The following is a 12,225-nucleotide window of genomic DNA, read 5'->3' as shown; positions in this document are numbered from 1 at the left end:
GGTAAACGTTTTTTCCGACGCATCATTTTACATAATACATTATTTTTTCCCCACAGACGTGCAAAAAGCACATATAATGGGTATTTTTTGCATTAAATTAATGAAACCCCTTAGAAGACGTGTCCGTGTTCGACTAAGTTGCGGTTGAGAGTTTGTGAGGAGCTGACAAAATGTTAATAGCTACTAGGCACAAAAACGATAGGCTTTGCTACTCTCTGAAGAAACAAAGGAGTGAATAAAAGTAGTCAAAATGTCCGACTGGGGATGCACTAAGAACCAGATTTTCAATCAGCGACTTATTACTCCTTCTTTGGTAATCACGATATGAGCAATTTTTGCGAACTTCTAAATCACTGCGTACGTGGTCATAAAGTAACGCAGTGAGCCCGTGTACACTAGCTTCTCGCTATCATACGTTGATGGCAATCATGATTCCAACAAAGAGCTCGCAGGAGTAAACTTCCGTCAAGAGTCGAGCTTAATTCACCAGAGGACGGTCTTGGCCCACCCCATGAGAGAGCAGACGCCGACAAGAAGGGTGAGGGCATCATGATGTGGTGTCTGGCTGAGGCCCATGTGTCCCAGCATAAGTCGGCCAAGGGCGACGGGTACCACGAGGACAGCGAGGCTGATAAGGACGAGGGAGGTGACAAGCAGCACCAGTAGGCCGAAAAGGCGCACCACAAAAAAGCGCGGGCGTGCGTATGGTGCGTATCCACCAGTTGGTGGTGGCGGAGCGGCTGCGTTCTCACCCTCGCTGCCGTCGCCACCGTTACCGCCCTCTTGACTTGTAGAATCACTCCCGTCTGTGCTCCCTGAAGGTGACCTCGACAACGCTGATGCGGGAATTCGACGACCGTCCGCCATCACTATTTCGTCCTGTAGTATGGGGAGCAAGTACTGAAAAAACTCGTCTCTAACGGAACCGAAAGGACTTGCGATTTTACAAGAACATTCCATATGGACGGTAAGGTTGAGTGCCTTACTGATATGAATAAGAAGCACAAATGCATAATGAGGCATTCTGTTTTCACACAGTGGTATAGTAGTCCTAGAGGTATGAAAAAAGACGTTTTTAGTCGATAATGGCGGGGCGTTTTAGGGGGAGATGAGAAGCGGAGGAAATGAGGATAATAAAGTACTGCTAGCAGTAGCGCTAACCTAGTTAAACTATTCCACGACTAAAAAGAAATTGAAGACACTAAACTCAGTAAGCAGGAATAAAAGAATGACCGTCTTCTTTTGAGACTGGTTTACTGATATAGCTCACAAACATTAGAACTTTTTTCAAAAAAGATATATGTTTTATTCTTAACCGTGCAGAAAGTATATCAAAAGGCAACTTCAAAACAACATTTAAGAAGTCTGCAACAAAAAGTCATCACACTTTAACTAGACGTCTTGTGACATCTACTTGGACTGGATCTGAACAATTACAGGCATTAAATAATAAAAGTGGTGACAATGAGAGCATAAATAACTAAGTTTACAATGAATACGAGGAAAAAGTGGCGACTAACACTTGGTTTAAAAGCGACATCGCCAAGGAGGTAGCTGCGCAGTCCCAGCATCCATGCGGCCCCGGCACACCAATTGCGTAGGAGCGCAGAGAGAAATACCTTGAATTGACCATCCAGCAGGAAGGGCATTACTATTTGTAGAATTATTATCTCCACCGAGTAGTCCACTGGACTGTCACTGAACAGAAAAAAGAGCGTCATAAAAACCCAATACGCAACAATTTACCATCTCGGTCGCTGGCACGCTGTTCAACTAATTTTACTTAATAAGATTCCAACATCGTTGTTGGATTTCAATGGGATTGCCACCACATATCGTAGTTGATGTCAGGTGGGCAACACTATCTGTTTTTTGGCACTCGAAGTCTTGTGGAGCAATCACGTGCATGGGAGTACTTGAGCTCACAAGAACAAGCGTTACTAGCACGGAAACTGCAAATTGATTTGTGAAAAAAAAAATATCACGAGAAATGATGACGTACTAGGCGAGACTCATCTGGAATGGCAGAAATCCTGGAAGCAGCTTTTGCGTGATTAAGGTGGGAAGCCAGATGGAGAGTATCACGATTATTCCTGTCAACGACTAAATGGAGGAACGATCAAAATAAGGTCAGAAGGAGTGGAGCAAGTAGAGATGAACAAGAACTCACCAGATTCACAACAAGACGCTGGATGTAAGTCGTTACGGGTAGTGAGATCATCTGAAATGAAATATGCGTGAATAGTTAGCCAAATGTAAAAGAACTTCGCAGAATGCTCATGATGGGGAAGACCAACGCACATCTTGAACAGGTCTGTAGTCAGGATCGGTGAAGTCGGGTAGAAACCAGAGAACTCCAGGTCGGATAACATCACGAATGATGATAAAGAGTGAGGAGACGTAGAATAGGTACATCAAACCCATCGTCCAGTGAATGAAGCTGAATACCACGGGCGCGTAATTGAAGGCGCGCAAGCGTTGCGCCACTGATGCGTTGAACATGCCCTAGAAGAGTGGAAAAAGTAAATGAGAACTTCAGCAATTGCTAGCCTTCGATTACATGACCACTCCTGGTTACGCATGGAAATATAGCCATAAATAGCACATGAAAGGCAAACTTGCCAAGGAGCAAGCATCGATCCAAAGTCCACAGAAGGCCGTAAAAATGCCCAACTCCGCAAAAGCTATGATGGGCACCTTTATGTAGATGTAACACAGACCGGCATAATAAGAAGCCGACCTATAAGTAGAAAACGTTGGAAATACCTAGTGCTTTCTACTCAAGACAGTGGACTGTTTTTCTTCCAATCAAAGCAGCATTAAGGAGTCCGCGACTGTTCGCCTACATTACATAATTATTCTAAATAAGTGGAATAAAGGCACTCCACCAAATAAAGGAGATGCTTTGGGTATCAGTAACTACGAGCACAGTCACCAACCTTGGTAAGCAGATCGCTTTGAAAACATAGTGAGAAATAATGAGAAGTGTGGCCATAACGATGTAGCCGATGAAGGAGAACAAAATCAACTCAATCGGGGGAGTGAGAAGCTAAAAGTGAAATGGTTACATGCTGAATAAACAAGCATGTGATGTTACCAGTGATACATTCAAGCAAGAAAAAAACGGTATTTAGAAAGTTCCAACACAGAGAATATTGAGCAATTAAGTCAAGTAAGGCAGTTGGACCCAGTAGCTACAACCGACAGCGTCGGTAAATAGCTTCTGTTGAGTCTTGACAGCTAGAGGCCAAAATGAATTATGTTTCTAATAGTAAATGACCTGCAGCATGACCTCATGGTGTCCTACAATCCCTTAAACTAAAACCCACACATTTATTCGAAGCGTTGAGATCTGCATAGCTCGGATTAAGGTCCATGCACACGCCATCTGTCATGTATTCTATCAGTAAATCGTGACTTGTTTTTAGTCGATGGACAAGCATCGGCTGAATGAACAAGAACGGGAGAGGGAGAATCGAGAACATAAGTAGTATCTAAAGTGCATCCAAAGTTAAAAATGTTTTCGTGTGATAAGTGATTGATAACAGTTCCACCACATGATGCGACTGAAATAAGCTAAGCAGCAACTGTTTATGCCAGAAGTGGTGATCGTATAATACGGGCGATGCATATGGGCGCCCAACGAAGCGAATGTGCTTCGTTTGAACGTAGGCGGCACTATTATTAAGGTAAGAACACTAAACATTTTAACACACCGTTCAAAGACAACAAATGTACAAAAGTGGGTCCCCAACCTTTTGCAGTTGGTTTTGCCACTTTCCATGTTCAATATTCTACTTTTGTGGATAATAATCTTGGTAAAAACGTCAGTTTTATTGACAGAACATGAATTTTAAGTACAGCGCTTAACATAGTTAAGTACAATTGATGGGTTAAGATCAATCGAGAGACTTTTTGTCGAATTGATGCCTTAAAATAGGGCCAAATATTGGGTACTTGTTGGTGAACTGAAATGCCCAAATTAGCACAAGTCGCAAGGGTGGCATAATTCCAAAATGTACAAAATATGCATGTCTTTGTCTTATCACTCAAATCCCATTTGATCGGAAACTTTTAAATTCTGTACATTTGCCGCCCTACCGCTGGATAAAACGCTCACGTCTGATGCGATTTCCCACTGTAAAGAGCAGACATTTAAAAGCATTCTTCAGACCCTCTGCAGCAAGCAAAAAATTCGACAACTATGGAAATATAAGCACAAAACAGAATGGACTACCAGTCAAGGCGGTAAATGAGTGATAAACTCCTACAGTGAGCATATCGAAATGACACGACCACAACTTTGACTAGGGTCAGTTAGGGACAACTGTCCCTAAAAACTCAGACTTGTGAGCGATGGTAGAGCTCCGAGACACAAACGAAGCTAACATTCATGCAACCAATCTTAACTGCTAACAAAATAATATAAAATTGCGTGGGGTTAAAAAGACAACGATGAAAGCGACAAATATGGACCTCAGGCGATGGCAGGACCCTATAATGACCTTGGCTACGAAAACTAGATGGATGCCACAATTCGAATTCCCAAGTTAAAATAAGAAAAAACAAAACCACTTGCCGATGTTTTGATGCCCAGTGCAGAGACCACGGTACGTCCAGTGAAGAATGGGAAAGAGGCTTAAAGGGATGAGCGCATTTGACCGTTAGTCACTACACTTAATCGAAAAGACCTGCTGAGCGATGGTGATGGGTACTCACCGAAGAAGAGAATAAAGAGGATGTTGAGGACAATGATCCAAAGGACGTGCTCCAGGAAGGTCATGGTTCCATCCAGTCCGAAGATGCGCTCTAGTGTTAGCGGTGGCACTGCGGCAGCGGCGTCAAAATCGGCCTCGTTGTTGCCACCGGGCGGTACCGCTCCGTCAGCTACTGCAGGCTGTTCCTGCTGCGGCGGTTGTTGCTGCGGAAGTGCAAGTTCTTGAATTTCTCCCTCCTCCTCATCGTCTGCATTTTTACAAAAATATACATACACAAGCTCGTGTAATGTCAATCCAGCATTAAAAGCGGTCATTGAAGGCATTGATAAGGTATGTGAACCACAAATAATAAAACTGGATCTGTGATAAAGGGGGGAAGGGGTGGCGCATTGACCAGCAGAACACCAATGTGACGAGCCGCGAAATGCGTTTAATTCGTGCGCAAGAGGAGGTAATGTGAGGTCATAACCGAAAAGTGGAAGAGCATCATTCGCCAAAACACTAAAAAGTTATGCAATTAGAGGAAAAACTAATGGACGATTCTTGCTCGTAATCCAAAGATACCTGAGCTACATAGTAAAACCGGATTTCTGTTTCCTCGAAGTGAAAAAAACTCGTGAATGCACGAAACGAATAGTTCATCCAAACATCACACGATTCATTTAACTAGAGAAAGTAATTTGCAAGCGAAGCAACAAAATGAAGCTCATAAGCAATTGTTGTGCTACAAGTAAAATGGTTCTCTATGTGGAAAATAGTTTATGCATAAGAGGAAAATTGCGTTGCTAGATACCTATTTCAACTCGTAGTGACCTAAGAACAAATCGATAATCCTCGAACCTGTCATAAAACTAACGAAACCCATTACAGAAAATTATAGCATCAAATATGTTTATAAACCGCTTTTATTTTTAAAGCATGACTAAAACCTACAACTATGTGTTGCATTTACGTATGGACACGGAAATAGACTGAAAAGTGAAAACACTAACCAGGGATGGCTTGATTGTCAGCGTTGTTAGCAGGGGCAGCAGCAGCGACGGGACCGGCCACGATGACTTGGTTAGGAGCTGCTGCCTCTCCCCCACCATCGGCATCCACCCCTTCCCTAGCCTCCTCGGCAGCACCCTCTCCATCGGCAAGCCAATCGGGCTCTCCACCAATCATTAACTGCTCCCTTAGCCACACGCAGCCAAAGAGAGCAGTCAAGGCGACCAAGACTATCAAGAAGCCCTGTAGGCAAGAAATCACGCATAAGAATTTCGCTAAAGGTCAGTTTGTAGGAGATTTACGATATCGAGGTGAGAACGAAAAAGTTTGAAACACTGCAAGCAAGAGCGCTATTCGTCATCGCTATGACCAGCATTTGTGTTAGGTGTCGATTAACCAAAAATACGATAAATACGACTAGAAAATAAGAAAAGTGGCATTCTACAAAAGTTAACTGACGCCTTAGTATCTTAATCAAGATTTCAGTGGGTTGCGATGTTTTTCATAGCTCATTGATCGAATGAACAGGTATTTAAATCAAGCTGCAATGGCTGTAATTATCAGTGATTAGGCACATGATTAAATACCTACGCGCGTCAACATTAAAAAACCATAGTGCCAGCACATTCAGATTATGAAATAGTGAATAAAAGTGCAGAGCAATATTGCGCATGACACTGAAGAATTTGGACACCTGTATGCAGTCTTGAATAACGTGCTCAGTGGAGAGTATATCCAAGGGAAGTGACAGCAGTCCGACGAGATTGCCCGAGAAAAAACATCGGTAGATTCGACACACCGTAAGAGGCACCACGAACAGCCATGAGATTACAACAGCGAGAAGATGAAAAAACCGAACAATGATATTGCGGAAGGCGGTGAGTAGACCGAGGAAGAGAACCGGCAGAGGCACCACTGAGGGCGTATGTGGAGCGTAGACGGGTTTGAAAGTGAAACGATGGTTGCAGAGCTCACAAGTCTGACGCTTGCTGTATTGAAGCCACTGTACTAAACTGTTTATTAAAACATGCCCGTTAAACGAGAATCCTATTACATTAGATTAAAAACGGTAACTTGAGCAATAAAGTATGCAAAAAGGGTATAGAACTATAACTAGCACCTCAGGGGTGCATTACTGAAGGTCAGCTGCTAAAAATGGAAAGGCGGGTGAAAAACATGCTTGCCTTACCAGTCTTGATGAACATATTTTATGCTCCCAGTGCACATGCAAGGATAAAAAAGGGGCTGCGAAGGCGTACCCTCACAACGGCAAACGCGACAGAAGTCTACAAAAAGAGTGAAAAATTGCAATCAATACAATTACATACACAAAGTGACCATAATTCGGTGAAAAGTGACATTGACTTATAAATGACTTCAATAAAGCAATCGGCTTCTGGACAAGCATTTTGGGAGACTTTCCCCTCAAACACCTACCAAAACGATAGCCCAATATACGAACCACGTTAAACATGGGCATCATAAGGTGAAAGCACATACCGCCGTCGTCCAAAGGCATTTTGTTCGCTTTTGAAGCAATTCCTTCAACTGGTGAACTTTACAAAGTGCGCCACTTAAGGCAATTGGCTAAAAGTTTTTAGATGTCATGCTATAACAATTTTCAGTAATAATTAAAATTTTAGCTGCAAAATAGCATTTTTTTGTAACAGTTTTATGCATGACATTCGTTTCAGCTCTTGAGCATGTGCATTAGGCTGCACTGCGTTAAATAAAGTTTAAAAGAATTCATCATATTTTCACTTAGCACGTTTCCATTATAATTACTGAAATATGAGAGTTCAATTTATCGTCCTGCTAAGAGGGTCAACACACGGAGTGTCATGGAAAAGCGTGTTAACGGCCTACAGAGTAGATGGGATGCCTGTAGTTCATGCGCAGAGCGGAAGTGCAACATGAAAAATAGCAGGTGTTCGCATTCCCTACCCACAGTTGAAGTAACCAATTAGTTACTGCGTAGTCTCTCTTTTCTTTGAGCTTTGTGCTCTACGCTCCCTTTCGTCAACTTCATACACTGGTCAGCACTAAGCCATCACTTCTTTTAGTCCCAGCAGCAAACCAGCGATGTCATTCTTTGAAACTTCCTGAACTTCAAAAGGGACTTTACCTCACTCTCGCCCATGCATCCCAGATACTCTATTGTATCTGGAGATTACTTTCATTTGCGTATTAGGATCGGACAACGTTCTACGGTGTATCGATTGTAAATCATTAAAAGGCGATCGAAAATCCAGAGCTACTTACAAAAATGCAAGAATTAGATTGGTTTTATGGGGACAGTATTTCATATCCATTCCACCCTGCCACTTTGTCCTTATTTCCACCTATCTGGGTATTGTTTAGCTAGCGGAGCAATGAAGGATATGTCACTTATTCAGGTAATGAACACAAGTCCAATGTCTCTACAGCTGTTAGTAGAATTCATATGGTACATGGGGATTGGAGTAAATGCCATAGGTAAACGGTATTTTAGCCCTTCTGCTGAGAGATTTCATAGGCCTAGTATTTCTCTATCTCGTTGTAGCATGGTATCTAGCTACAGGAATCAAGACATTTGCACTTTTTGAGTGGAATTAATTATCACTGTCACCCATAGAGTACCTTGAGTCTTTCCTGCGGCTGTGACAAAGTAAATAACTGTGGAAGAGCATATATTACTAAGGTAGAGGTGAGGTGGAAGACTACTGGCATGAGCTTTGCGCGTAATTCAACGGGTTCATGCGAAAGATGAAAGGTGCACACATATGATAAGATGTCGAATTCCCCGTAACTGTTTGGATTATGAGAATTTCAATAGTGAAACGCTTTTTAGGGATTTGTGTAAAAGAATATTAGAATTATACATGCGACTACTTGTATCGATGGCAAAATTAGTAGTCGATAGTTTGGGTTCTCCCCTTGGCAATAATTTCCCTATTACAATTTCTGATAAGAAGTTCTATGAGGTCAAATAAACCATCCACAAGACTTGGTGAGGTATAAATGAAAAGGTGAGACGTGAAGCCTCATAAATCCAGAAATATCAACTCCTTCCCTTAGGAATAAAATCTTTACTGATTGCCTTGAAGACATTCTTGTATAGCGCCAGATTTTAATTTACCGCGACACCAACGAATAAGGTTTGACTCAAAGTCTAAGGCTGACAATTTGGTTGGTCTAAAGCCTGGTTTTGTCTCGTCGCTATTTGTTTACATCCGCACGGCCTCTATCGGCCACCAGTGCTATAGTGTAAACAATGGTCTACATCGCTGTTGCAGCATCAGATTTATCCACGCTTCACTAGGGTAATGTCCACTACTTTGGCTGAAGCCTGCATCATCGCTTGCCTTTCCTGGGTGGTGGTGGCTTCCACGAACATCACCTACACTCCCGACTGGGCATCCCTGGACACGCGACCTCTGCCATCGTGGTACGACGAAGGCAAGATTGGAATTTTCGTCCACTGGGGAGTCTTCTCTGTTCCAAGTTATGTGTACGTACCAGCAGCTTATTTTCGCTACTGTTTTCCCACTGAATTTGAAGCGCGATCTTATCAGCTAATAAGATTTGGTGTTCTAATTAATCCCAGCTTCCTTAATTGTCGTGTTTCTAAAGTTCCTTAAAACAAAAACTTCTAGGAATGAATTTTAAACAGACTTAAGTGATGCATTTAGGATAAAATAAGTCCTGTAAAGCTCGAAATGCGTTATCATAACTAATTAACCCTTACAAGAAAAAGGATTTGTGGTACTTCTCTTGACCTATCATAATATTAATCTAACAACCTAGGAGTGAATGGTTTTGGTGGTACTGGCAAGGGAAGCCTCCAAACCCTCAGGTGTGGGTGTACATGCAGACGTACTATGGGGCGGACTTCTCGTATCCCGACTTCGCACAAAACTTCCACGCGGAATTCTTTAATCCCCAGCAGTGGGCGGAGATTTTTAACGCTTCTGGAGCGCAATACGTAGTCCTTACAGCTAAGCATCACGAGGGCTACTGCAACTGGCCCTCACCCGTCTCCTGGAATTGGAATTCCATGGACGCAGGACCACGACGTGATCTTGTGGATGATCTGGCCAAGGCTATTCGATCTACGACAAAACTCCGATTTGGTGTCTATCATTCTATGTTCGAGTGGTTCAATCCACTCTATCTGGCTGATAAGGCTTCTGGTTATAAAGAGCAGGTATGCACGCGATGCTTCAAAGAATTCAAACTGGGCTCCAAATGTTTTCCCGTTGATAAATGTGCTGGATTCTTATTAGACTTTTGTAGACAGAAAAACGATGCCAGAATTGATGGATTTGGTGAACCGCTACCAACCGAGCGTCGTGTGGTCCGACGGCGCCCCGGCGACAAGCGACTACTGGAAGGCGAAGGAGTTCCTAGCCTGGCTCTATAATGACTCCCCGGTCAAGGACGAGGTGGTGGTGAACGATCGGTGGGGCTCAGATGCCAACTGCCAACATGGCGACTTCTTCAACTGTGAGGATAGATATCATCCCGATAAGTTGCTCTCCCACAAGTGGGAAAGCTGTATCACGCTGGATCGCTACTCGTGGGGCTATCGGCGCGAAAGCCGTCTAGCTGACTACTTATCTCCTCAAGTAAACCAGACTTCTGATGGTCCTATCAAAATGAACTTTATTAAGGGCAAATCTCAAACCTTAGGATACTTTGTAATACTTTAACAAGGTGATCACTTATAATTGAGGCCGTAAATCTTATCATGCCTTCTTTTAAAAAGACCGCAAAATACCTGATTTCTGTGGAATTAAGTGATCTTCGAAGTCAATGCACAGATTAGAATGCAGAAATTGATCTAAAGTGCAATGTCCCGGGTTCTTTTAAATCAAAACTTGAGGATTATTTATTCATGATTATTTGGCTAATTATAAATGTTTCGACATCATTTTAATGGATGGCATTATGCAGGAGCTGATAGAATTCCTCATAAGTGTGGTTGCCTACGGAGGAAACCTGCTGGTTAATGTGGGACCGACGTCTTGGGGCACGATACCACCGATCTACGAGGAGAGGCTGCTAACCATGGGACAATGGCTAAAAATGAATGGTGAGGCCATTTACAGAACAACGCCCTGGAAGTATCAAATTGATAGCAAGCGCATGAAGTTATGGTGAGACAAGCAGAGGCTCTAATGTTTTTAAATTGATTTCCTACCAAGAAAAATTTTATACATATGGGTGCTGGGTGTATAAGCAGGTGCCTTAAACATTCTCTTGCAGCAGTGTGCCAGTTTCTGATGGCAGTTTTTAACTCGAGAGCTGAGTCCGAACTAACTTTGACATGTACGTCAATTTTTTTCTTTAATAGGTACCTCCAGAAAAGCGCTACCAAGGGGGATCCTGTCGTCTACGCCCTCTTCAGCGATTGGCCTAGCATTAACTCAAATCCGACACTTTCATTAGCACAAGTAAAGGCTGCCAAGGATGTATCGAAGTTTACCATTTTGGACGGCAATGGTGGAGCAACTCTGTCATATGCGATCGACGATGTCAATGGCAGTGTCATCATCCATCTACCACCAGCCCAACCAACTGGGTCCTTCGTCGCGTGGGCAATCAGAATGGAAAATGTTCAGCCTGTGTAACAAGGAATGTCAAGTTATACAACTTCCATTCAAAGTATGCCCATTGGCATCCAGTTAAATAAACGTAGTAAATAAATTGTTGTAAATTCCGTCCCTGATAGAAACAAAGTCGATATACACCTTTTCATAAGACGTGCAATTAACTAAGTAGGTTACCGAGCCGGCGGAAGTAACATTGATTTAAATGTAACTTAGTGCTCCATCAGTTCTCGAAGAGCTTTAGACTCGTGGTACAAGGAATCATATGTCCACATGAAAGACTACATCCTTTATCAGTGTTGTATTAGATTAACCCCTAACCCACCATCTTTAACTATTTAAGCATACCTATGCTTAAGGCAAATTATTCATGCGAATCTCACAGAGGCAAATTAGGTGAGATTTGAGACGTAACACAACTTTAAAGGATTGCCCTATATTTTTGAGTGTCAATCGAGGTAGGTGTAACATTCGTCCGTTTGAATATTCTCACAAAGAGGCAAGCGGTTATACCAAACAAGCCTCGTGACTGAACTGGGGTCTTAGCCACCCTATAAAGTGACAAACCCTGGATATAAATACTCCTTAACTAGTTGTAAAGCCTGCCAACATGCAATGCAGTATGCATAAGTCTGGACATTCCTCGAGAACAAAGCATATGAAAATGCTGTTAGAAAGGAAAAAAACAAACTTACGCGTTCAACAAACTTTGTAGCGAAAAAATAATTTTAAGCAATGTGTAACGGTGGACACACTTTGAGGCTTCCGTATTTTAATAATGCAGCTGGTGCAAATCATTGGCAAATACAGGCTCCGGTTAAAACGATTTATCGGACAATACAATTTAAAACTTCAAAATCTGCACTACAAGCCATTCTTTGCAAAAAACTGTTGAAAAATATTAAAATGGACTGACTGTTTTTACC

General features: G+C 42.5%; 2 protein-coding genes across 2 annotated transcripts in view; one reads left to right on the top strand and one right to left on the bottom strand. All coding sequences in view use genetic code 11, as the record gives it.

Moving 5' to 3' along the window:
- Positions 1-7,227, bottom strand: part of EGR_02722 (E3 ubiquitin-protein ligase 6-Mar) — a gene marked incomplete at both ends in the record, with an annotated part of 8,730 nt that extends 1,503 nt beyond the window's left edge. The window contains 13 exons of the mRNA XM_024491971.1: positions 488-879; positions 1,521-1,698; positions 2,003-2,103; positions 2,171-2,221; positions 2,302-2,486; positions 2,619-2,740; positions 2,940-3,049; positions 4,568-4,638; positions 4,720-4,965; positions 5,711-5,951; positions 6,403-6,697; positions 6,898-6,994; positions 7,209-7,227. Of these exons, the coding sequence (XP_024353465.1) occupies positions 488-879; positions 1,521-1,698; positions 2,003-2,103; positions 2,171-2,221; positions 2,302-2,486; positions 2,619-2,740; positions 2,940-3,049; positions 4,568-4,638; positions 4,720-4,965; positions 5,711-5,951; positions 6,403-6,697; positions 6,898-6,994; positions 7,209-7,227 (2,108 nt within the window). The remainder of the gene's footprint in view (positions 1-487; positions 880-1,520; positions 1,699-2,002; positions 2,104-2,170; positions 2,222-2,301; positions 2,487-2,618; positions 2,741-2,939; positions 3,050-4,567; positions 4,639-4,719; positions 4,966-5,710; positions 5,952-6,402; positions 6,698-6,897; positions 6,995-7,208) is intronic.
- Positions 7,228-9,013: 1,786 nt separating this feature from the next.
- Positions 9,014-11,320, top strand: EGR_02721 (Tissue alpha-L-fucosidase; the record flags this gene model as incomplete). Its single annotated transcript, XM_024491970.1, has 5 exons — positions 9,014-9,198; positions 9,495-9,894; positions 9,974-10,315; positions 10,644-10,846; positions 11,044-11,320. The coding sequence occupies 5 exons, from the start codon at positions 9,014-9,016 to the stop codon at positions 11,318-11,320; spliced, it is 1,407 nt and encodes a 468-aa protein (XP_024353464.1).
- Positions 11,321-12,225: the final 905 nt, after the last annotated feature.

The sequence above is a fragment of the Echinococcus granulosus genome (genome assembly GCF_000524195.1).
Source record: "Echinococcus granulosus chromosome Unknown EG_S00013, whole genome shotgun sequence".
NCBI lineage: Eukaryota > Metazoa > Platyhelminthes > Cestoda > Cyclophyllidea > Taeniidae > Echinococcus > Echinococcus granulosus.
The sequence above is the reverse complement of the archived record's forward strand: the minus strand, read 5'-3'. Positions and strand labels throughout refer to the sequence as shown.